General features: G+C 37.8%; 2 protein-coding genes across 4 annotated transcripts in view; one reads left to right on the top strand and one right to left on the bottom strand.

Annotated features, from left to right (window-relative positions):
* The window catches only part of wasf1 (WASP family member 1), a 56106-nt gene extending 48102 nt beyond the window's left edge, over positions 1-8004 (bottom strand). For 2 of the 3 annotated variants that reach the window (XM_044106540.1, XM_044106541.1), the window contains exon 1: positions 7567-8003. The gene's annotated coding sequence lies outside the window, so the exon portion shown is untranslated. Of the gene's footprint in view, positions 1-7566 lie in introns of all 3 variants that reach the window. The other variant, XM_044106539.1, reaches the window with a different exon arrangement.
* A 996-nt stretch (positions 8005-9000) lies between these two features.
* On the top strand, positions 9001-24376 carry cdc40 (cell division cycle 40 homolog (S. cerevisiae)). The gene is made up of 15 exons (XM_044106105.1): positions 9001-9230; positions 9576-9662; positions 10116-10245; positions 10320-10406; positions 10510-10649; positions 11119-11215; positions 11361-11500; positions 11938-12012; positions 13400-13445; positions 14970-15071; positions 16689-16804; positions 17704-17837; positions 19955-20031; positions 22813-22957; positions 23793-24376. The coding sequence occupies exons 1-15, from the start codon at positions 9039-9041 to the stop codon at positions 23968-23970; spliced, it is 1746 nt and encodes a 581-aa protein (XP_043962040.1). The 5' UTR covers positions 9001-9038; the 3' UTR covers positions 23971-24376.
* The last annotated feature ends 50 nt before the right edge of the window (positions 24377-24426 follow it).

Raw genomic sequence — 24426 nt, 5'->3', positions numbered from 1 at the left:
TATACTATCCACCCCCTTTTTCAATCAAATGTATTCTTCTATTAAGAAAATTTTGACCTCCATGAGATCCCAGCTAAGTAGTACAAACAGAAAGACTGCATGATGAGCATGTTAACTCAAAAGAGCCTGCTGAATAAGGATGAGTACCGTAGATTTCCTTGCTGGGTATTTAAAGTGAATTTTGTATTTCCTGGTAATCATCAAACAAAAAAAGAAGGCGATCTTGAAGAGCAGCTTACACTCGCGGCCTCTGCTTGGCTTATGTCCAGCACAAATCAGACGAGCCCCGTACTCAGGGTCTCATGCAATTCAAAGCAGAGCTGGGGTTCTTGCAGAGAGTTGCAAATGAAGACAGCATTTGTCTGTGTGCACAGGCATTCCTGCTGTGAAACAGTGGACAAACACAATAGGACACTAAGAGTCTACATCCCTTCCTGCTCCTCTTCTCCTTTCTCACCACTTTATTATGCCTTTTATGTGGAGTGGCAGTATTACTTACTTTCTTTAAAGGGTGTTTGCCCTGATATTTGTCTGGTTTAATTTGCAATCGGCAAACATGTCGAAGGAAATCAATGAGAGGGAGTTAAGCGAAGCAACAACCTTGAGGTGATTAGAAGCCAAGTAAACTGTATTGCACATAATGTACCAGAAGTAAAAGTCTTTTCTGCTTCATTCTTATATCAAATCCATCAATGCTTTTTTCCCTCTGAACATCTTCCTTGCAATCTCTTCTACTGTAACCAAACACAAGGACAAGAGCACAGAGGGAAAATGAGCACTGATGAAAAACCTAATAAAAACTCAGTGTCTGTAATTAAATAAAGATGCGTATTAAAAGGCCGCAAAAAAAACAATATAGACGACAGATTTAAGCTGGGGGTTTGACAAATAAGCTGGCCCAAGTTTGCTTGAGATTCTAAACAGAATTAACTACAACCTGTTTGTGGAAACAACAAAAAAGGAAATACGCAACCACTATTGCTACAAACATTACTTACACAGGGAATATGCGAGAGCTGCATGGAAGTAAGAGACAACGGCATTGAATTCAGGTTATTAGAAAGAACAGACAGAATTTGAGGAAAGACAACACAACACAGTTTATCCTACTGTAACTCCGACAGCTACATCAAGGGGGTAAACAGCCAGACCACTGAGGCAACTGCAGCTGTTTGAGAGCATGCCTTTTTTCAATACAAAATGTTTGCCTTTCATGTTAAATCAGCAACAATCACCCAGGATGTTCGCCAATACCAAGCCATCTCTTGTGAGTTGTTGAGGAATGTGCTGATTCCTGCGCACATCAGAGTAACGATGCTGATCAGAAACCCAGAAGTAACTATCAAGATGCTACCAGAATTTTTGTGTTTAGAATGTGTTTTTGTCACATGTAAAAAGTGCCCCCAAAGTTGAATTATAAGCAGACTGCATTAGAAATAATATACCTTTAAATCTCTCTGTATGGTGCCGTTTTATTGGATCTCCAAGGTACGGTACTCTTCTTAGACAACAATTACCCTGACTTCCTCTCCTTCAGTGGATAAATCACGTAAATCTTCACTTAATGACATCTAACTCCAAATGGAGGCTTTGCCATCACTTCTTCTATCTTCTGTATCTTTCAGCTGCATTGATAGCCACCTTGTGGTCACTTAAACATATTTTCCATTTTAGACCATTTTTCAGAATGCTTATAAACTCTGGAATGTTTTTTTTTTTTGTGTGTATGTGAAGAACTGGTCAATTTGTCAAAATGTCCTATGAGAATTAGAGTAATCTTGGTGACCAGAGACCAGCAACGGTCCCTATGCATCCACAACGTTCACTTATACCTTGTGCTGGCCCTGTCTACAATGTTTGTGAATGATTACAGAAGACATTTGTGACTGCGAACTTCAAAACAAGAAAATGGAGAGGGGGGAGGAGAGCTGGTAGGAGGAATATGAAACAATGCAACATTTTTACCATGTTGCTGGAGCTCAATTTTTGCTTAACTTTGAATATTCAAATCTAATCAAACTCATTGAAGCTCTGAAAGAACATCAGTATAAAGTCAGTGAGGTTGCAGTCACACAGGATAAACTAGAAAATAAAACCAGTAGTAAAAAAAAAATATATATATCACTCCAAAACTCCATCATTGTTGACATCTAAATAAGCAACTTGAGACACGCCTACCGACAGCTGAAAGCGTCCATGTATTCAAGTCATCCCTGGAGCAAATCAAGGCCGCATTGTCTCGAGAAAGAGATCAGGCCACATTTACCTAAGCGTACACATGACACCAGGGGAGTGGCTTCAACAGCCTGTAGTTTACTCCATTGTGTGGCTCACTTTGGCTTCCATCTGACGGTTTTGGCCCAGTTAATCACAGAACACTTTGACGCTCAGCATCTCAAATTTCTCCCCATTACAGAATGACAATGAGTGAGAGATGTGTTATTCAGTTTGCAGCGTGCAGTCATGAGCTTAAGATGAAAAGTGAGGAGTTCTTTAAAAATATTTGTGCAAACTCAGCACATTTTTATTCATACGTTTAGTTCTACTTCTTTCGATTTGACATTGCTTTCTGCCATAAACTGTTAAGATACTTTAAATTTGTCTTAAAAAAAGGAGGGAAAACATTCTCTAAAGATGGAGCAAGAGAGCAACCATTCCCCACCTTTCCCCAAGCTGCAACTGACAGACATAAAATTCAGCTAAAGGAGGAAAATCCTTTCCAGAACTCATTTGAACCTCCAGTGATGCTTTGAATGACTGACCCTTTGGCAGAAGCTGTGGTTCAGCTTGTTAACAGCAAGAGGGCTGCATATAATAAGAGCATGGTCATGCTGTACATGAAGGCAAAATGAGTGAAACAGAACAATCAAACAAGGAATGTCAGTATCTGACATTTTTAGCTTGCATCGTAAATAGGGGAGATCAATGTTAAAATGAAGAAATGAGGAATCGGCTGCTGTAAACGGGTCACGCTGATCCCACTTGGGACGTCTTGTCTTTTAGCCATGTTGACAGAGACGGAGACGGTCAAGCAAATCCTTTCTGGAGATACCCTGTCAAGTCATTTGAAGAGCCTGTCAGCACCCTCTCTTCCTCTGGGTGAGAACTTGAAATAGAGAGGATGAAGAGACAAACTGGCTACTGTATAAGACAAGAGAAAGAAGATAAAGCTGACTACAAGGGTGCAGAGGAAAATGAAGAGTCATTTCTCTATACCGAACAGCTACACGCATAATAATAAGCATGGATTGTGAAGGTGATTTATGGCTGTCAAAATGTGAAAGAGGCTGGAGTTTTATTTTTCTCCTTTTCATAAAATTACTTTAGAAATGGTTGCATTTTTACAGAGATTATTAAAAAAGGCACTACGGACATGTGTAGAAAAGGTGTACGATGACTGCTGCCGTCACGGGAAGTGTAAAGGAATAGCATTAGGTACAGTGCAGTTCAAAACCATTTGATTTATTTTTGTGTGCGCAGTTGCAGGCCTTTAGGGGTATATCTCTACCAACTCTGGACATCTAGAGACTGAAGTTTCTCCATATTCTTCTTTGCAACACAACTCAACCTCAATCAGTCTGGACAGATTGTTCTTTGAGAAGCAATTTTCCAAGATTATACAAATTGTCAATAAGATAAAGGGTTTCAGATTTGACTTGAGCCATCAAAAACAGCTTGATCCAAACAAATTTCACTCTCCTTCTGTTTGTGTGCTGAAGGTTGTTGTTGTGGTGAAAGATGAACCTCTGTCCCAATCTCAAATGTTTTACAGCCTCACCAGGTTTTCTTCCTATATTGATCTGTGTTTAATCAAGCTTTCAATCAACCATAATTAGCTTCCTTGTACATGCTGAAGAAAAATACGCACACATCATAATGCATCCACCACCATGTTCCAACATCGAGATGGTTTGTTCAGGGTGGAGTGCTGCTTTAGTTTTAACGCAAAGAACTCATAAAATTAAATTTTCTTTGTTGTAATGTCACAAAATTTGATGTTCAAGGATAATGAATACCTTATCAAATCATTGTAAAGAAATTTTATTTTATGAAATTTTTTTGCAATTTTTGCCACCCATTTCAACAAACAAAGCAATAAAATATCTCAAACCTTTGTTGTAATGTTGATGGTTATGACTTATAGAAATTAAAACATAAAATTTAGTCTATAAGAAAATAAGAATATTGTGAAAGTTAAATACAGTATTCATAGAAAGTTGAGTGGAAGGAAAAAGTCAGGTGCACACGCCACAGGCATAGCTGCAGCCTTGAGAAGATTGTCTGACAAATCCATTCAAAAATTTGGAAATGCTTCAAAAGAAGAGGATGGAGTCAGTGCATCAAGAGCCTCTATGCACAGACAAATCTTACAAGTGGGCTATAAAGGTTGCATTTTTGTGTTGCACCACTCCTGAATTACAACAACTTCAGAAGTGTCTTACCTGGGCTTAGTGTAAAAAGATCTGGACAGCTGTTCAGAGGTCCAAAGTTCTCTTTTCAAAAGAAAGTAAAGTTTGCATTTCATTTGGGAATCAAGGTCCCAGAGTCTAGACCAAAAGTGAAGGGGTAAAGAACTCACGTTGATTCCGTGTTCATCTGCTGGTGTTGGTCCACTGTGTTTTCTGAAGTCTACAGTCAACACAGCAATCTACCAGAAAGTTTCAGATCACTTATTGCTTCCTTCTGCTGACTAGCTTTACAGAGGTGCTAATTTCTCTTTCCAGCAGGACGTTGCACCTGCCCCCACTCCTAAAGGCACCAAGAACTGGTTCACTGACCATGGAGTTAGAGTGCCTGCACCCCACAGGGAATCTTTAGGGTATTGTGAAGAGGAACAGGAGAGACACCACACAAAACAATGCAAATGATCTTAACACCTCAGCAGAATCACAATGCAAAGCCATAATAATCAAAACTACAAGAAATAAAGGCTTGAACTACTTCACTCTGTGTGATGAATTGGTATCACTTTCTGAAATGAGTGACAAAAAAAACGTCCAAAATTTTCATTACATTTTATTTTTTGAGCTGTGCTTGGAGGTAGGAAAGCATGGAGAACAACTAAATCCTACTTTGATGAAGTCTGTTTAAAAAATAAATAAATAAAAAGAGGAAAAGCACAGAAACTCTACCTTTGCCTCCTCCCACTTAACTCTCGGGAGGTGGTAGATACAACAGTAGTAACACACAAGGAGCACCAGTCAGCCAGGCTAAGCTGTGCACTGGTGTCTCTCTGTCAGACCAGTTCAGTCAGAGGACAGAAGCAACATTATTGAGCTGTGGGCTTAGCCAAGAGGAGGAACAATAGCTCCTGTGTGCCGGACCCTTGGGAGCATCCGAGCAGCTGGGAGATAGGAGGTCCGTCTGTGGCTCCACGAAATGCCACGTAAATGGGAACTGCAACGTTGCTCTCTTTGACTTCACCAGAATCTCTGGCACACTTTTTCAGCTTTTAATCATCTTTTTTCACTCTCCCAACTCTGTGCATGCTCCGTCGCTCTCTCCCTACAAGTTTGTGCCTCCCCTGTCGCCCCAGCACACCTCAGAGGAGAGACAGAAAGGAGAAAGACAGAAAGGGAGAGACTGTTCTTGGTTGCATGAGAAACCCAGAGACTGGCAGAGGATCAGAGCAATGTCAACAAACAAGAGAAGTCCAAAAAGCCTCTGCAGGAGGCTTGCCAAAACTGTTCTCTCACAAAGAAGAGCGCCAGCCAAGCAAGAATTCCAAAAGCAAAAAAGGTTCACAGGAAACATCAGATAAACATGGGAACAGCCTGGTTCACTTGTGGGAATGAAATGGGTTTCAGTGCATCTAAAAGTGTTGTTGTGGTGTCATGATGCTAGATCATCATTTAACAATGTCGGAGCTGATTGGGAGTGATTATGGCATCTACAAGCCACCTTTACACACAACAAACATGATGAATATTCTAGTCACGTTCTCCTTTCAAACACATACATCTCTTACCCCATATTTATTACTGATATTGATAAGGTGTTTAAAGTTTAAGACCTAAAGTCTTCTGAAAATGTAAAAAGCTGATCTGAGCTGAATAAACTGATTATTGGACAGTTGGTGAAATGATTAAGTTCTTGCAATAACATTCAGCTACAATCCCAGCTAAATAAATAAATAAATTTAAAAAAATAAACAGTTTGTGTCCCTCTTGTATCTTCATTTCATTTCACAAACTAAACAGTTTTTTTATGGTGAGAGCAGAGCCAGTCCAAAGCAGAGACAATTTTAACTGCAACTCAGATAACATTTACTTTATATCTTCCACTTCAATTGCTTAAAACATTTGACAACCTATGTAACAATCAATGTAGTTTGTAACTGGAAAGCAAAATATCTTAAGTAATTGATTTTACAATTAAATATTCATCTACGTAAGGTGGTGAGGTCTCAGTTCTATGTTTCAGATAAGTTTTATATTAAAAAGGGTTTTTATTGGGGGGAAAAATTATATATTTGGTTGTGCATGGAGCGGCAGAAGCAAAGGCTCTGCATCATTTATACTAGTTTTGAATACCGCTAAAATAATTTGTACAAAAATATGAATTTGTAAACTTAATTTGTGTGCTCTTGGGCGCACTCTGTTGGTTAGGGGACCTAAGCAGCTGCCAAGTTCGCATATGGATCAAGCTGGCTTTGATTCACGCAATATTTAACCCTTCCATAAGGTTTGAAAGAACATGCTTCCAAAGATATTCTTGATAGTGGTAAAGTGAATACCGTGAAGGATCACATCAACTGGATCATTCAGTGCAAAGAAAATCTTACAGTTGCACTAAAGATTTAAAAAATGCACGCAAGTCACAATAGGACTGGGTTCAGTGTGCATGCTTTTCTTGTCGCACTTCTAAATAGTACAAAGACGGTTTCAAATTTCAGAAACCATGATTTTTTTTTTTTTTTCCAGTGGGCTTCAACCTACCATCCCCCCATGACAGTTTGCAGACAGAGCAGGCTTGGAGAAAGACCCCGGCCCCTCATCGCGGAGAAATTCATTCCCAGCGGTTTGACTCCACCGCTCTGAAACTCTCCGTCCACCATTCCCCGGCCACTGACATAGCAGCTGGCGTATATATCTCGGATGTTTCGATCGTGTCTGGAAATTTGCGCGGCATCGTACATATGTGTTCTCCGGGTTTCTTGCCAATAATTCCTCAGACTGTACATATATGTCAAGACACTGCTGCAGCGGGAGCTCATGCAGATGTGCCGCTGAAATTGATTACCCACCAGTCCCTTTATAAATCTGACCTTCATTTAAGCATTAGAAACGCGCATTTGGTACTTTTTTGAGAATTTGATCACTTTGGAATCGCATCAATGTCATGTTTATCACCTGTATGTGGGGTTAAAGTGGGAGTCACAGTGTTGAATTACCAAGACCGTTAGCAGTCTAGCAGTTCCAGTTTAGGTCTAATGTTACAACATGGTGATTCTGTTCTGAGCCAGTAAGTTCAGCTGAATACTGTTGAGATACATTAAGGTCTATGCAATGTTATTAGAGTAGGATTTAAAAGTGTCTGCACCATTACACGATGTTCAAACATTACCTGATACGTTGGTTAAAATCCCACTTATTTTCTTTCCATCCTCACGGACCTGCACAGCGTGCCACAGAATCCAAGTATTTAAACCTCCGGGTCAGATCCATGGCTGCACCGTCTCTGATATCAAATGCGCTCCTGCTGGAAGAGGCGGCGGCGCAGAACAATCCAGCCACTTTTTTTCTGCAAAGGGTTTCTTTGGCAAGATGTTGCTTAAACTGACATCAAATGTGTTCCGGTCCAACTAGCTGGCAATTTCTTAACATGAACCCGTTTTCGGGTTTAATCCCATGCGACAAAGGTTGTATCGGCAAAGTAAGGAGAGTTGTGTTAGGTTTGTTTGGAGGAGAATGTCCCCGCAACAATCAGCGCCGATGGTATGAGCCACTCCATTGTTGGGGTTCGAGACAGGGTCCCATGCTGATGTGTGATCGTGGGAGGCTCGCGGACAGCGCGTGCGCTCGCAGTATTGGCTAAAGTGCGGAATCGTCATACTGCGCTGTCCAATCGATCCTGCTGTACAATTTCTTAATCTCCGATCCCTTAGATTATAATTTAGTGAAAATTTTAGCCGTGAAATACAAAAAATATAATTTTTAGAAATTATTGCATAGAGCTGAGAGATATTTCCAACATATTTCAAGCAAAAATTACGAATCAATAAAATCAACACAAAAACAAAAAATTACAAATCATTATATATATATATATATATATATATATATATATATATATATATATATATATATATATATATATATATATATATATATATATATATATATATATATATATATATATATATATATTGCCACGAACCCTCACAAATGAACGAATACAGGAATATTCAGGAATATTCAATAAACAGGTAATTTTTATTACGACCAACATGTGTCTTTAATAATGTGTAAGCAACTTACTGTGAAATAAGCAAATGAGACTATGATAAAATTTAGAACTATTCAACCATGACCCATTCGTTTGTTTTTCTTGATTGTTTTTTTCCTACTCCCTTTTAAACATATCGTTCACAGATTGATATATTAATGGTGACGGTAATTGTTATGATTATTTTGTCAATGCTATTTTGTTTTTTCAAATAAAAAAAGTAAAGCGAACAAAAATGTTAGAGCTACTTGCGGTGACAAAATATTCGTAACTTATATCCTTAAAAGTCTTGAACTCCATACTTTCTTACCTTAGGTTACAAAAACCAGGTAGAGTTAGGGATCTATAAATTGCAGTTGTAGCAGTTTCTATCAATTTTCCATGCTTCACTTTGAGTAATTTTATGAATTTATTCAGCTGCTTTTTACATGATTCTTTTTTTCACTGGGTAGAAATGTTGTAACAAAATTAAATCCCAATCCTGATTATGGTAATTAAATTTCAAGTTTTGTTTCTGCCCGTATAGTTTCCGCTTTTTTCTTTCAGCGGATGTCCCGCCTGCTGCTTCCGGTGACTTCACAACATTCAACATGTCTACCGCCATAGCTTCCCTCGCTTCCTACGGGAGCGATTCCGACTCCGAAAACGAGTCGGAATCCAGTACCAGTATCGAGAAAGTTGATCCGAATGATCCGGATGCTACGGCTCACCTTAAACCTCTGCAGTCTGAACCCACAATGTCTTTGGCTGTTCTTAATTCTGCCCCGGAGGTTGCTGTTAAGGTAAGCTAAGAGATGCAGGCTAGCTAACGTTAGCTTGACTTTGGCGGATTTTGTTTTTAAACTATAATACAGCCAACTTCATCTACTAAATGGAAACTGAATAGGAGAGCAAAAGGCATTGAGCTGTAGTTTAGCTTACACGTTTACCATTGTTGCTTTTTATTTTGCTGATAGAGATATCTGGATGTACTACAACAGCATTAATTGTAATGCAAGGTTTAGTTAATCGTATTTTTTTCCAAATAGAGATCAACCTTAAACTTCTGATTTCATTAGTTTAGTATTTTATAACTGTGAGATCAGTTGGTTAACATTGTTGGCTAATTATTTATGTCTCCATGTCAGGAGGCTGTTGAGACTGGCATACACTTGGACCCTTCACTGAAAGAAGTCACTTATAACCCAACATATGAAACGATGTTTGCACCTGAGGTAAGTTTGTCAAATACTTATAGAACTACAAACATGTTTGCACGTAAAATGTACACATGAAAGTCAAAAGAGTTTCATGAAATTCAAAAGAGTTTCATGACTAATGTTCAGACCTTTAAGTTGTAATTAAATATGGAAGTAGAGACCTGTTAGTAGCTTTATTTAACTTCATTCTACTCTATGCAGACGCTCAGTCTGCATTGATGATTCATTCACCTCGGTCTTCTTAATACTTCATGTGACTAAGTCTTATTAATTCAGCTAAATAATTATATGACTGTAGGGCAGATAACCATTGAATACCAAATAAAAAAGATGATGTAACTCAGTGTACGTCTTACACCTTTCACTCACTGTAGACCTCCTACACTGAAGAGAGTTTATTACCTACTAAAACAGGACAGGACACCTTATAATGATAATGATAATGACCGTTGGCTCATTTCATTTTAGTTTGGGCCAATGAATCCGTATAAGTCCCAGCAGATGTCGGCCCCAAGGAACATGCTGTCTGGCTATGCAGAACCTGCTCACGTCAATGATTTTATGTTTGAACAGCAAAGGAGGACTTTCTCTACTTATGGTAAAATTATCTATATCCTCTATGGTAGGTAGCACACTTATTTTTTTTAACAATGCTCTTCTGTCTGCTTGTAGGTTATGCTTTAGATCCTTCTGTTGACACACATGAAGCTTCCTCTTGTAGCTATATTGGTGCTGTGGAAGAGGCTGAAAAAAACAAAGGTGGGCATTAATAATGATTATCTTTTACATTACATTACATTTACATTTGTTATATGTTATTAAACAATTGTAATACCTCTAATGTAATCCTTCCTTCCTCCAGGACTGACTGTCTTTGAAAGTGGTCAGAAGAAGCCAGAGAAAAGGAAGAAGGTCAAAGGTGGGGATGCAGGAGAGATTGACAACTTCCTGGGGCCGTGGGCGAAATATGTGGACGAAAAAGATGTGGCCAAACCATCGGAGGTGAAATATTGTTTTATGTGCTAGAAAACATGTTAATGTAACTTGATTGCTGGCTTACAAAATGATTTACTGATCATTTGTAACATGTATTAAATTATATGTGATTGTCTTTAAATCACGATTACCAAGCAGACTATCTGTACTTTATTCTTTAACATTATTCATAGCAGGAATACTGAAGTTAAAGGCCTTCTAACATGACAGTTTTTCTGCAGCTACTGGAAGCCATCTGTATAGGCCTTTATATCCAGTCTAATGTATTTTTGTACATTAGATCAGACATTTGGTGCAGCAGATGCTACTTATCACTGGCTTTGTGACTCCACTCGCCCACACAGCCATGTTAAAGCCCTTATAATCGGGCATTCATTTGAGATTAAACTGATTCACTATGCCAGGCCTGTCTTTGTAATTATATAAAATATGACAATTGCTGGGTTGTTTCCTCATAATTAATTTTATTGTACAGGAAGAGCTGAAAGAACTCAATGAGATCACTGCTAAAAGGCAGAAGAAGGGAAGGAATGAAGACGAGGCTCCAGGAGAAGAGAAGACCATTCTTCATGGTAATTAAGATGCTTTTATGTTGTTAGTGAAATTAATCAAAATAATCTTTTTCCACAGTTAATGACTAAGAGGAGTTAAATTTTCTCTCCTTTTTGTGAAATGTGTTTAAAACATCAGATTTTGTGTCTTTCTTCCTGTCTGCAGTCAAAGAGATGTATGACTACCAGGGCAGGTCATACCTCCATGTTCCACAGGATGTGGGCGTCAACTTACGTTCTGCAGATGCTCCAGATAAGTGTTACCTGCCAAAGAAACAGATTCATGTCTGGTCTGGACACACTAAGGTAAGTGGAAAAGGAGAACATGGGGGGTTGTTGCTAATGAAGTAACCTCAAAGTGTGCTTTGTTGATATTTCTACGGTTTCTTTCTCTGAAAATTTTGACATGCAAAAAGAAAACTAGAAACACTGAGAGTGTTAATTTCCATGTCTGTTTTGGATTATTCATTCTTTGTGAGCATTTTGAATTGAAATCTATTCCCCTGTGGGACATTATTGTGTAAAGTGTGACTTTACTTTGAAAACCGTTAACCTCTCAAAAACATTTCACCAGTTAAAAATATGCACAAAAATGGGTAAATGTTATAAACAGTCACACCTAAAAGCTTGATAAAATGCAAAACTGTGCAGTACAATACTGTATAATATTGGTACTGACAAATACTATCATAAGAAAGAGATAAATAAGTAAATTCATTCTTTCCATGTCTGTTTATTTTCAGGGTGTCAGTGCTATCCGATTATTTCCCAGGTCTGGTCATCTTCTGCTCTCTTCTTCCATGGACTGCAAGATCAAGGTATATTATCAAATTATCTAATAACAGCAGAAGGTCATTTAGCAGCACAGACTCTTGATACCCTCAAGATAATAGATGTTAATAATTTTAATATTACATTTCAAGGTGGCTGCCTTTTTTTACGGTCTTAAATATGTTAAGAGTGTATTGGACTTAATGTAACATTTGTAGATGGACTTGTTTCTTACACAGTTTAAAGGCATCTGCAGTTTAATTTGATGATTTTCCCAAGTGTGCATAAGAATGGAAATATTAAAACGAAAAAAAAAATCAAAAGTTTAGAATTCATTTTAATATCCTTAAATCTGATTTTTCTGTAAATGTAAGTTGTTAGGGTAAGGGTTACACTAATTTCTGTTTAGATTGTGATTTCTAGTTTGGGTTTGATAGATTACATCTAGAGTTTTTGACACTATGAGTTATTGATCATTTGGATTTTTGAGATAAAGTGGATTTGTTTGTTTGATTTTTGGGACACACACATCCAGTGTCCACGTACTATAATGTACTTGTGCAACTCAAGGGGAAACTTATTCTAATCTGATGAACACACATTCATTCAAAAATCAAAAAAGGCCATTTCATAATATTTTAGGCCACTAGAGACCTCGGTTATGGACTGTCCCAATGCTTTAAAGCTGTCTGGCTATGAATAAATATGTACTTTACATATTTGTAAAATGTATAAATTTCTGCTTACACCCAATCTACATTTATCTTAGGATGATACAGCCCACATTTTTCATTTATGTGGGTACCCTAATATATTTTCACTTATCACTCTATTATGATGTTGAATCAGAAACCAACAATGTTGGATTAAATGACTAGAAAATAACAGATGTTAAAACCAAACTTATGCTTTGTGCAAATGTCCATGATGTCATTTTATATTAATAGAAAAGTCTAAAACATTGAGTATGAGTAGGACATTTTGGAATGGAAATACTGTAGAAACCCAAATCAGATATGCATTTTTTCCCCTTCATCCAATAGTGGGAAATGTATTTTTTGATTAAAACGTCAAACGTCCACTGTTTTGACCTAAAAGCGCATTAATCAGAAACGTGTTTGATTCACTTTTTTGTACCTAATGAACTGTTTAAGGTCATTAGATACTTTGATGTGCTTTGATGTAAAAATGGGGTTAATTCCTTTGTTTTCTCTTGGATACAAAAGAGCAACCTTTATCAGCCAGTCTGCAGCACATATTTTACTCATGTGGTATAGCTATTAGTTTCACCCTGGAAAAACCTGATCGGTGCATTTGATTATTTTGGTCGACTATTTTAGTCAAGACACAGCCTTGTACAAATATGCACAACATTCAGCACATAAATGCTCTGTACTCATCAGGCCATGTCTCGATGTGTCTTATTCTCTCTAGCTGTGGGAGGTCTATGGAGAGAGGAGGTGTCTCCGCACATTTATTGGTAAGTAAGCATTTTTTGTTAAATCTTGTTTTATTTTAAATTTGTCAACTGGTGATGAATCTTTTTCTTTATGTAATTTTGAATGCTGTGTCCCTCAAGAGTTCCTGAACAACAGCATGTCATCTGCAAACATGCTGATGGAAAATATGCTCAATCTCTGAATAAACATAGCTTTTTGGGAAATGCATGACAGTGACAGATATGAGGTCAGTGTAACTGGAACATTTAAATCTGCTGACCACTGACAGAGATGCTGTGCTTTAAATTTAATTATATATACAGAGAAATATTTATTATTCCAGGCTTGAGTGTTTTTAGGCTAATGCATGCAAGACACTCTGCTACTCCTCCCTGACAGCACACTGTCAGGATAGAGATTGTTTGCAGCTTTGGTTCTGCTTGTCAGCTCCTTCACAGAACATGCATAATTCAGCAGCCCAGGGGCAGAAGGGAATGAGGGGCAAGGGACACAGAACATGGAGAGGCGATGTGGAGGGGGAGAGGAAACCCAGTTATTAATGAATGAAATAACAAAAGAGTCAATATGTGAGGCAATACTGATTAAAATAAAAAAATATATGTATATATATTTTTTAATCTAATGCAGTTTTAGAAGTATTTAGTTATGTCGCTGGGTGAATATAAACATGGCTCTGCATTTAATGATCAGCTATGCAATATTTATTTTTCTTTTCTGAAGCTGTAATATTTTTCTGAGGGTTTGGACTCTTTCCAGTACATGCACATTTACCATAAATTAAAATATACGACTTACTGGTCTTCCGTTTTAATTGCGTATGTCGCTCTGTAAACTTCTGCTTGAAGTACCCACTTTGACTGAACGCTGCACAGAATGTGGACTGGTTTGAAGCACCCAACCCGAAGGATCACTTAGTAGAAAGGGAACAGTGAGGGTAGGGAAATTCATGAATATCAATCAGTGATATTTTCATATTTTAATTCAGCCTGGGACACGGGGGATATTTGCTTACTTGTGCGACCTGTTTTCAGTTGTAGTAATGTATGTGCGTTTCTGCACACACATCAGCAAGGCTTTCAGTGGCTGTTGCCTTTGGTCTGGCAGCAGGCCTGGTTAGAGGAAGAGTGCAGACAGGTGCTTAGCATCAGTGGGCTCTGTTATCACTGTGGAAACAGCATAGCTCTGATAAAAGCTGGTTTTAACAAGGGAGACAGCTGCAAATAGTCAGACTGCAGGGATCTCAAATCACCTTCCTGTATGAGGAAGAGCCAGACAGTTGAAGACAGGAATTAGAAGAAAAATAGAGCATGCAAACATTGAAGACGTAATTATGGTTTGTAATTTTTGTTTTAGCCTTTTCCTCATTGGGCTCTGCTAAACATTTTCCCTTCCTCATCTTCCACATGTGGAATCATGGAATAATTTTGCCAGAAAGCAATACGTCATCTGAGGCAAAATTTGCCATATTTCTTGTTGAGTGTAAAAATATGATTTTATTGCAGTAGTTGTGTGCTTATAATTGCTTTGATTTTGTTGTGTATTAGGTCACAGCAAAGCAGTGCGAGACATTTGCTTCAACAACAGTGGGACTCAGTTCCTCAGTGCTGCATACGACCGCTACCTTAAACTGTGGGACTCTGAGACAGGTAAGCTCCTTCTCTTACATCTCTGCACACTTTGCGTCTATACAAATGCATCTTGTTTCATGCCAATACAGATATGTTTAAAATTGATTAATATCGACTGATGTGGATGCTACTCCCAATATATTGTGCATTCCTAATTGAAATCTTGATTAATCCATGAATTTGAGGGAATCAATGTATCAGTTACACAAAAAGAACAACGTATTTTGTCACAATTTTCTTTGACACCCTCTTATTGAATCCCCCACAAGCAGAATTTGGATTTTTGGCTCTTGAAATTTAATATCCTACCAAATATATTAATTTGTAGAATATTAAATTCTATATATAATATCCTACCAAGTATTTGTGACTATGTTATTGCACACATGGATATTGTGATGACACTGTGCAGCACTAAATGAGATGTAGGCTAATAAAATGTAAATTAAATCAACAATTCAGTACAAAAATATTTACTGTGGAAATAAATTTAAAACTTTGAGAAATAAAATAGGAAAATGGGAAAAGTGCTGAATTGACTTTATACGTGTCAGACACAAATGTGCTGAATTAAAAAATTATTTGATTATTCTTCACCAATACACTTAAGTACACCAATATCTTCACAAGCTTGGTCTAACATGTAAAACTACACAACTTTAATTTGTTCAGTCTGTGGAATTAGAGGTATTACAGCCAATGTAAAATAAATAATAAAGAAACTGACAAAAACAATAGGTTGACTATTGCAAACAACAAATCTTCTTTCAAATTTGAAATCTAAATATAATGTAAAATAAATAATAAAGCATGCCATTGTTCAGAGCACTAAGCATAGAATTAGACTGAATAGATCTGCCCTTACGGATCAGTCACATTGTCACTGATGTCTAGAATTTCGTATCGTATTGGAACCAATACAGATATTAATATCGGATCAGTACATCTTTAATTTGTTGTTTATAGACCAGTCCAAGTTCTGATTTAAGATGGGTGAACAGATATGTTGCTTTGTCATGTGGTGCAGACACCGCCAGGAAGCGCTTATGGACATTTATTGCTGTGAAACGCATTTTGTCGCCTTTTACCTTTAGACTGAGTCTTGATTCAACTAAATAGCAAACGAACAGCTACCTTTGTCTATGTCTCTGTGTAAAATGAAGCTTTTTCTTTATGTCCTCTCTCTGTTCTGTTGAAATTTGACACCCTTTTAAGTTGAAGAATGCTTCTCCAGCAGAGGGCAGAAAAGAGTTAAATCCCCCACTTGTTGATTTGTTAAAAAAAAATTATATTTCTTTAATTGTCTGTTTTGTTGATTTCTATGTGATAGAGATCAGTTATCTAACTCTGTCCCAGTAGCAGGAAGATTTGATTGAAAAGTCCCCATTGCAGTTTTGTATTCCTTCATATGCAGCACTATTTTCCTCACAGAATGAGCAGAAGTAAACAGCATTTTCTGTTTTCCAGCTGACTTGTCGCTCCTCCTGCGGATTGAGCTCCACAGCAATAAAAGTTGCAGACTGTGTCCTTTAAGTTGTGGACAGCTTTAGTGTGCCTTAATGGAGAAAAGAAAAAAAAGTAGAAACAATGGATTTTTCTGGAACCCTGACTTTCAATTTACTTCCCTCTCCACAGGCCAGTGTATCTCTCGCTTCACAAACAGGAAGGTACCCTACTGCGTCAAGTTCAATCCAGACGAGGACAAGCAGAATCTTTTTGTGGCTGGGATGTCGGATAAGAAGATTGTTCAGGTAAAGGACAGCGGGCAATCCGCTTTTGTCGGCAGAGCAGATGCACTAGAGTTTCCATGTTTTGAGCCTGAGCTCACAGGAGCATGAACTATACTTCTCTCTCAAACTTCAGCACTTGTGTACGTATCTGTGTGGGACGTGCAGGGGGATCAGTGGATGACGGGACTAGAGCAAGTCATTAATCACAGGCTGCACACGAGCAGTGAAGAAAACAGTGTTATGTAGTGCAACCATCACATCACATAAAAGTTTGTGTGGTCATAACATCCAGAGGACCTGAAGGATTTTATATATTCTTCTTCTAAGAATAGACCATTCAAAAAGAGATGTAAAAAGAAAACACCAGCTCTGCTCCCTAACTATCGTTATGAACTGCATTTGTTATCTCAATCGGGGCTAACGTTAAATCATGCAGCTGTCCTCTAGGCGACGAGCACAGATGGCTGCTGGCCCCAAGGGGAGGATTTAAATAAAAGAGCACAAATGAAATTGGACAGAACAGCATGCATGTTTTTTTGTTTGTTTCTTGTTTGTTTCCTTGCCTGGGGGTGGGAGCATCTGCGTGGAAACTTTTTTACGCCTTAATTAATGCAAGATCTTCTCCAAAAATATATTGATGTTCAAATCCGAGGCCCGTTTGATTGCTAATCGCTGTCATCACTTCACTGTAATTGAACAATTTCTCAGCGCTGACACAGATTGAATATTTCCTCAAAGGAGGAAACTCCCACAGTCATCCATCTGATCTCATGGCTTAGAAAAATGTATGCTGACACTTTTTTATTATGGTGGATTCTTCCCTGGTTGTTCAGATCATCTTGTTTGTTTAGACTTGTTTGGGGTTTGAGTGTTTACTTCCCTTGTTTCTGTTTTGCTTTCTGCTCATGTTTGCTGGACAGTGGGACATCAGGACGAGCGAGGTGGTTCAGGAGTACGATCGCCACCTGGGTGCTGTCAACACCATCACCTTTGTTGACGAAAATCGCCGCTTTGTCAGCACGTCAGATGATAAGAGTCTGCGAGTCTGGGAGTGGTGAGTAGAGACTACAAATTAAAGAATGCAATATCTTTGTCTTACATGTTACATTTTGAATATTCTTAGCCAGAATATGAACTCTGGATTATGAAATCCCTCTTAATATTCACTTTTATTTTTGTTGTTGCAATGCTAATGTATCCTGGTTTGTTTGGTGTCAGCAGACAGTCAAGACAGACCACCAACAATGATATGTTTATTGGCTCCAGTGTCCATGGGGATATAAACAAGTTTTTCTGTTTCCGTCTCAAAGATTGTAAATATTTATGTGAGGCCTTAATATTTAGAATAAGGAGTTTTATCCTCTGCGTTACATTTTTAGTGCTGAGAACCTCCTAGTATTTTTTTTCCAACTGCAGAAAAAAATCTTCTATATTTTAAATTTAGAAAAAGAGAGCAAATGTTGATCTTGGAAAGACCAGAAGAAGCCAATCAGCTGTAGCCTGAGAGTCTGTTTTCCACATTGTCTCCTGGGAGACAAAACTGTGGGAGTAAATCTATGAGTTGTTGACCAGATTAATTGCCTGACAATTATTTGAATTGGCCAGAAGACACATATTGCCTGAAGAGAAAGGTTAGGCACAGATTTATAGATTAAAAATCCACAAGTGTTAAATACCTAAATATATTTAAGCTTACACGCTATTTTTCATATATTTGCATACATCAAATGTGTCTGAGAAATGAATTAATCTAAAGCAGTGGTTTATTATTAGGGAACAAGGATTGATGAAGGTTTTTAGGATAATCAATCTGAGAGCTTATCTTAATATTTAATATGCACCTGAGAAAAAAAAAGTAAAGTTATGAAAATAACTGGTGTAATTTATTGTCAGCAAACTTCTGTCTTCCATGGTTTATCTGGTTTATTTCAGTTTAAATTAGCCTTTTAAGCAAGAAACTTTCCAGCCCGACTTTTACTATGGACCAGATCCTTCTAAAAATCTTGCTGTCTTTTCACTGTAAACACACATTTATTAGTCAATAATGTCCCTTGGACAAAACTTTTATTTTTTGTTCCATTTCTCTCTACAGGACTTCAAAAACTTTACTTGCTGGATTTAATTTGAGTCCTAAAAAAAACTCAAACTCCTTGTTCAGATTTCCAATACTGTCATAAATTATATTTTTAAGAATTTATTTTTGTAATTTAAACAAAATTATCAAATGTATATAAATAAGTAGAAAATTAAACAGACAATAAAGTTCTATTTCCTAAATGTGTTTATTATTTCATTTATGGGATTAAAATCTAAATGTTACATTAATTATCGATTCATTTAGCATAGGAGAGTGTCTATTTCTGTACTCTTTTAAAATTGTTCATGTAATTAAATAAGGTAAATAATAGCTATGACATGATTAAGTTCAGAATTCCAGTAGTTCTTAAATTATTATGTAATAAAAATCTTAGAGTTCTCTTCCAGAAATCTGCGGAAATAATGTTTCCCATCTTTTACTTTCTTATTCCCTCGTATTAGTTTGTTGAAACTGCTTTCATTTAACTCCAGCTGTTCATCGTCACATTGGAAGACTGATATAACTCAGTGTAAACAGATGGCAGGATCAGTTCAGGATTAAAACTCTTAAGCACACTTCCGATGCAAATGTGCTGAGAAAGACACAGAGAGACATTAGTGACATTGAGTAACTTTATTTTTTGAATACGTTCCCTGACGACCAAGCAAAGCCCTTTCCATTCATAATGACCGAGACAAACACAGAGAGCTGTAAATGTGAAAGATGCTTCAAACCAATTAAGATCAAATAGTTGCACATCCCTGCCAAAGCAGACAAACAGAGAGAGCATAAAAAGACTGGCGACAGTGTGAGGAGAGCAAATAAGGATTTTGTAAATAATTGGTTGCTTGTACAGTCATGGTTCAACATCAAAGCTTTCAGATTTTATTCAGATATTTACGCGCTTTAACTAGACTGATAATTTTGCTGTTCCACAGCTGCTGTTTTGCTGTGGGTTTTAAGTATTTTCAAGCTCACAGAACAGCAGAGGTTAGCAGAGAGGTTTATTAACTGTTTCCCTTTGGGGTTTTAGAGGCTGAACCGGTGTTTAATCCGACGTCATATGGGATCACCATGCTTTGTGTCTTTTTCAGGGACATCCCTGTGGACTTCAAGTACATCGCTGAGCCCAGTATGCACTCCATGCCAGCTGTGACTCTATCTCCCAATGGTGAGTTGCCTGATTATTGCAAAAAAAAAAACCCCAAAAAACTCAAAAACACACAGACTGTAGCATAGAGCGGCGGACTCGAGGGAACACAAACCTACATTACCACACTGATGTAGATTCATACTGCCCAAGGTTGGACATTTCTCAGAGGAGTAAAACAGCACGAGATCTGAAGAACAAGTTGGTATAAACTTAGCCAGTCTAAAGAGTTTCTGGTCTACAGGCCTGCTGTGGTTGTTTCTGTATTGTTGGTAGACTGGATTTCTAAACCCGAAGCTTCCCACCTGGTTGCAGCTGTGTGAATTGCTATAAACAAAGACCTCTGCATCTGTTGCAGACCATATTATTTAGCACTGGGAAGGGCCATATGTTTTGTTCATTTTTATGAGTATGAAATGATAATACCGAAAGTTTGTACAATATTACCGAAGACTGCTGACTTGTCATTTGTCAAGCTGGCAGATATTGAGACTGGGGCTGGACGACATCGAGAAATCACAATAGATGCGTTTCACATCTGTCTATAATTATTTGTTTTGTATTGATTTGTCTTCTGCTTTAAATATATGAACCGGTGATGTCACCTTTCCTGTTTTATTTATAATTTTCTTGAGCTGTTGCAGTCATTTTCTCCTTTCACTCCACATCGTTGTCTTTTCTTTATAAGCACTTATGAGCTCCTCCTGTACAGGTTACTCAATGGGTTGTTGCTAGGTTACCAATGAGTGAGTGAGTTAATTGATGCCAGCTGCCAGAGGTTGCCAGATGCCAACCTCCTCGTGAGAGGTTGAGCTACTAAAACTTCTCCTCTGTCTACATCCCCCAGGATCCTGTGCGGTTCTGGACCAGAGTTCAGTGAAATTCTATTGGACCTATTTTCTTTTTGTATTGATGACGTATTTTTATCACAATATATATATTTTTTTTACTTACTGCCCATCCCTAATTGATGCCCACTAAAAGAGGCTAACTCTTGTATTCAAGCATAAAAGTAAGTGAAAAGAAAATTTGTTGTAGAAGGGTGCATAAGCAATAGGGATGAATGCAACCCAGGCTTCCTTAAAACCTCAGCAGAACCGCAGGCCAATCACCTCTGTGTCACAAAGTATGGTGCTATAATCACTCATGCAGAACAAGCCCTGACTAAGTAAACAAGTGCTTGAAAAAAATCATATTGTGTATGCAATGAATCTAAATAACAGGAGTTTCGCTTTAGAACATAATTACAAATTAAAGAAACGTTAAAATGACACTCTGATTTATTAAGGTCCACCGGTACACCAAGACATAAAATCGTAAAGCATTTGAATCCCAGATGTACCTGTCCACCTAAAGCATCTAAACTACAAACATTTAAAAGTGCTGATAGGGATTTTTTTTTTTTCGACCAACAGACCCAGGCCTGATGCTTCTCTTTCTCCCCTTTTTTCTTTTTGCAGCAATAAGCAAACTGTTTCCTTGGTTTAGCGTCATAATTAACATACAGATCTGAACGCGTTATTGATGTTCCCATTAAAACCCGCCAAGGAAGTGAAGAAGTGCGTCTTTCCAAATGTCAGTTTATTCCTTGTGGGCAGATCTATTGAGCCCAGGCATGTTGGAAATTAGTATTATGATTTATGTAGTGCATGCTTGCTGCTGGCACTGTGTCTCAGTTGTACTGAATATTGATGTTGTCAGATGCTTATTAAGAACAGATCAAGATGTGTGACAAGGGCGTTCGGGGTTATTATGCAGATTTTGCACACTAGGTTAGATTAATCTTGCCTTTTTCTATGTTGTTTGCAAAGCTTTGAGTGAGAATAGAAACTGAATCTGAAAGCAACCAAGTTGTATAAGGAACACTAACAGAAATGGACATTCCACTTTAACTCCAGCTCTTGGTTTTCCAATTAATGGGCTCTGTGTTGCAGCCCATCATCTTCAGCTAGGGCCTTACTCAGCTTTTTCTTATTCACCCAGCCCCCCCTCACACCACATCTACAGTCTCTTGTTCTTCTGAGGCTGCTGCCTCTTCCTTTTTCAGTAAAAGTTGTTTTTGCTCTCCTGTGCCTATTACAGTAGATATTTTGGGGCTTTTTAAAGCTTTAGTTTTTTTCTGAAGAGGAATGTAACGTACACACATGCACCCCGACTGGATACCTTGCTTTCATACCTCATTAATAATCATGTTCCTGTTAAGAGGTGCGGTGAGTTGTGTGATGCTCTGAACGTGATTTACTGCTTCCCTTTGCTGTGTAGTGACTTGAAACTGCCGTCATATCAAGAGCTGAAACACAGCGCGAAACAGATTATAATTGAGCACCTAATGATGAGAAAGCCTTCCTAATTTTTCTAAAATTGCTTCAATCTTTCTATTTTAATGAAGGTAGAACGATGGGTCCATGCCCTTCTTGGGGAGCTGTCCTCCTTTTATTTTAAAAGTTTTATCCTTGAGTCAAGTTTCTGCTGTTTTTCTAGCTAAAATGTTTGAGTCCTGAATTTAGATGCCAGGTTTACAACTCATCTGGCAGCAGCATAAAAATACGACATCAAAGATCTCAGTGTCTGCTTGTTAAACCTCTGGCTGTACAGAGCCATGCAAATGAGGCCAAGTAGTGAGCTAACAGGCAATTTAAAATGTTCTGTACAATATTGTAGCTTTAATGCCACTTCACTTGGTAATAAACATTTTCCCCCCTCTCTTTTAAACATCTTGTGCTGCATTGCCGACACTTTTAAACTGTGCTTGGGAAAGATGAATTTCTCCCGTTGTTTACACATGCTGGTTTCTAATTTCAGGTAAATGGCTGGCATGCCAGTCCATGGACAACCAGATTCTTATCTTTGGAGCCCAGAATCGCTTCAGACTGAACAAAAAGAAAATTTTCAAGGGTCACATGGTGGCTGGCTACGCCTGCCAAGTGGACTTCTCCCCAGACATGAGGTAGAGTGTTTTCTGATCGAACGCAGATGTACCCTCACAGAAACCAGAGGAAGTTTTTACGAATATCAATGACAAAAAAAACCTATGAATAAATTAATAAAAGTACAGCAGTAAAAACAAAAAAAAGAACACAAAAACTGTCATGGTAATGTTTAAATGTACTGCCTATCTAAGGACAGAGAAAGTAGACTTTAGGACAAACTTACTACATGGCCAAAATATGTACTAATATCTTGGCAAGGCTATTAAGTATATATCAAGCTTTTATAAAATCATTGTCTACTGAAATTTTACATCATCCTGTTCCTGCAGTTTAATAGATGCCACAGAAAATGGCTGTATGAAGTACAGGGTTTTCCCCAGTGTATTATAAGCTTGGTGGGCTACCAGGCTTATGATACACTTTTATCTACCGTAATAAGCAGAAATAAAATATTAAATTCAGTGTGTATTTATTTTAGATTTTTATTTTAGTCCATCTCAAAGTCAAAATAACAATAGTAGTTACAGGTAACTACTACTATAAATGTAACATTTTAACAGAGGGTTTTTATTACTATAAGGCTTCCTTATTAATTTGTTTTGTAAGACCTTCCATTTACTGAAGAACTTAGAAGATTAAAATCTATAATTACATGAACTTTGGCAATCCAGGTTCCTTTTCATTAAATTTTGCCCATGTCTCACCCACCACTGCCCACATTGGTTTAAAGGTGCTCCAACTTCCTGTCATTATTCATTGCAGCACCACAACTTCTGACAGAAAAAAAAGACTAGATTTTAAAGCCACGTCTTCCACCTTTTCCCTCCAACTGAACTGTTTTCTTTCTTCCAGCTATGTGGTATCGGGGGATGCAGATGGAAAGCTGAACATCTGGGACTGGAAGACCACCAAGCTCTATCACAGGATCAAGGCTCACGACAAAGTTTGCATCAGTGCTCTGTGGCATCCGCACGAAACCTCGAAGGTCATCACCTGCGGCTGGGATGGACAGATCAAACTCTGGGACTAACTCTCATGGCGTCTAAGATTATGTGCAGAAGTCAATGATTCTTGGACTTTATTAAATAATTTTGAGTGAAAGCCAAGAGGCTGGTATCCAGTCTATTTGTTTAAGTGTATTTTTGTATCTTGAGATAAGAGCTCAAATATGTACATATTATATTGTGTGTGTACAAGAATGAGCATATTGGAATCTTTAACAATGATATGGCGAAGGAAATATTATAGGGTTGACACACATTTTTCTATTTGTAGTAGTGTTCTGTGTTCTTTTTTAAATGTCGTGTTCTCCGCAGAGGTGTTCCTCCACCTCTGCTACCATACCACATTAAAAGTGTTTTTAATCATTTAAACATCCTTTTGTGGAAATAAACATTCTGCCCATTTCCTATTTTAGTAAACTAAACTGATCTGTGCTGCAAAGTGTATTTCTTTAACCACCATCAAACACAAAGTCTGGAAAATA

The sequence above is a fragment of the Gambusia affinis genome, linkage group LG22 (genome assembly GCF_019740435.1).
Source record: "Gambusia affinis linkage group LG22, SWU_Gaff_1.0, whole genome shotgun sequence".
Lineage (NCBI taxonomy): Eukaryota > Metazoa > Chordata > Actinopteri > Cyprinodontiformes > Poeciliidae > Gambusia > Gambusia affinis.
Note: the sequence above shows the minus strand (reverse complement) of the source record. Positions and strands in the feature narration are given on the sequence as shown.

Bases quoted from the DNA above. Each gene is read 5' to 3' on its own strand.
- cdc40 (XM_044106105.1), top strand. From the start codon at position 9,039: ATGTCTACCGCCATAGCTTCCCTCGCTTCCTACGGGAGCGATTCCGAC. The intron at 10,246-10,319 runs GTAAAATTATCT...GTCTGCTTGTAG, and splicing joins GAGGACTTTCTCTACTTATG to GTTATGCTTTAGATCCTTCT. The intron at 22,958-23,792 runs GTAGAGTGTTTT...TCTTTCTTCCAG, and splicing joins GACTTCTCCCCAGACATGAG to CTATGTGGTATCGGGGGATG.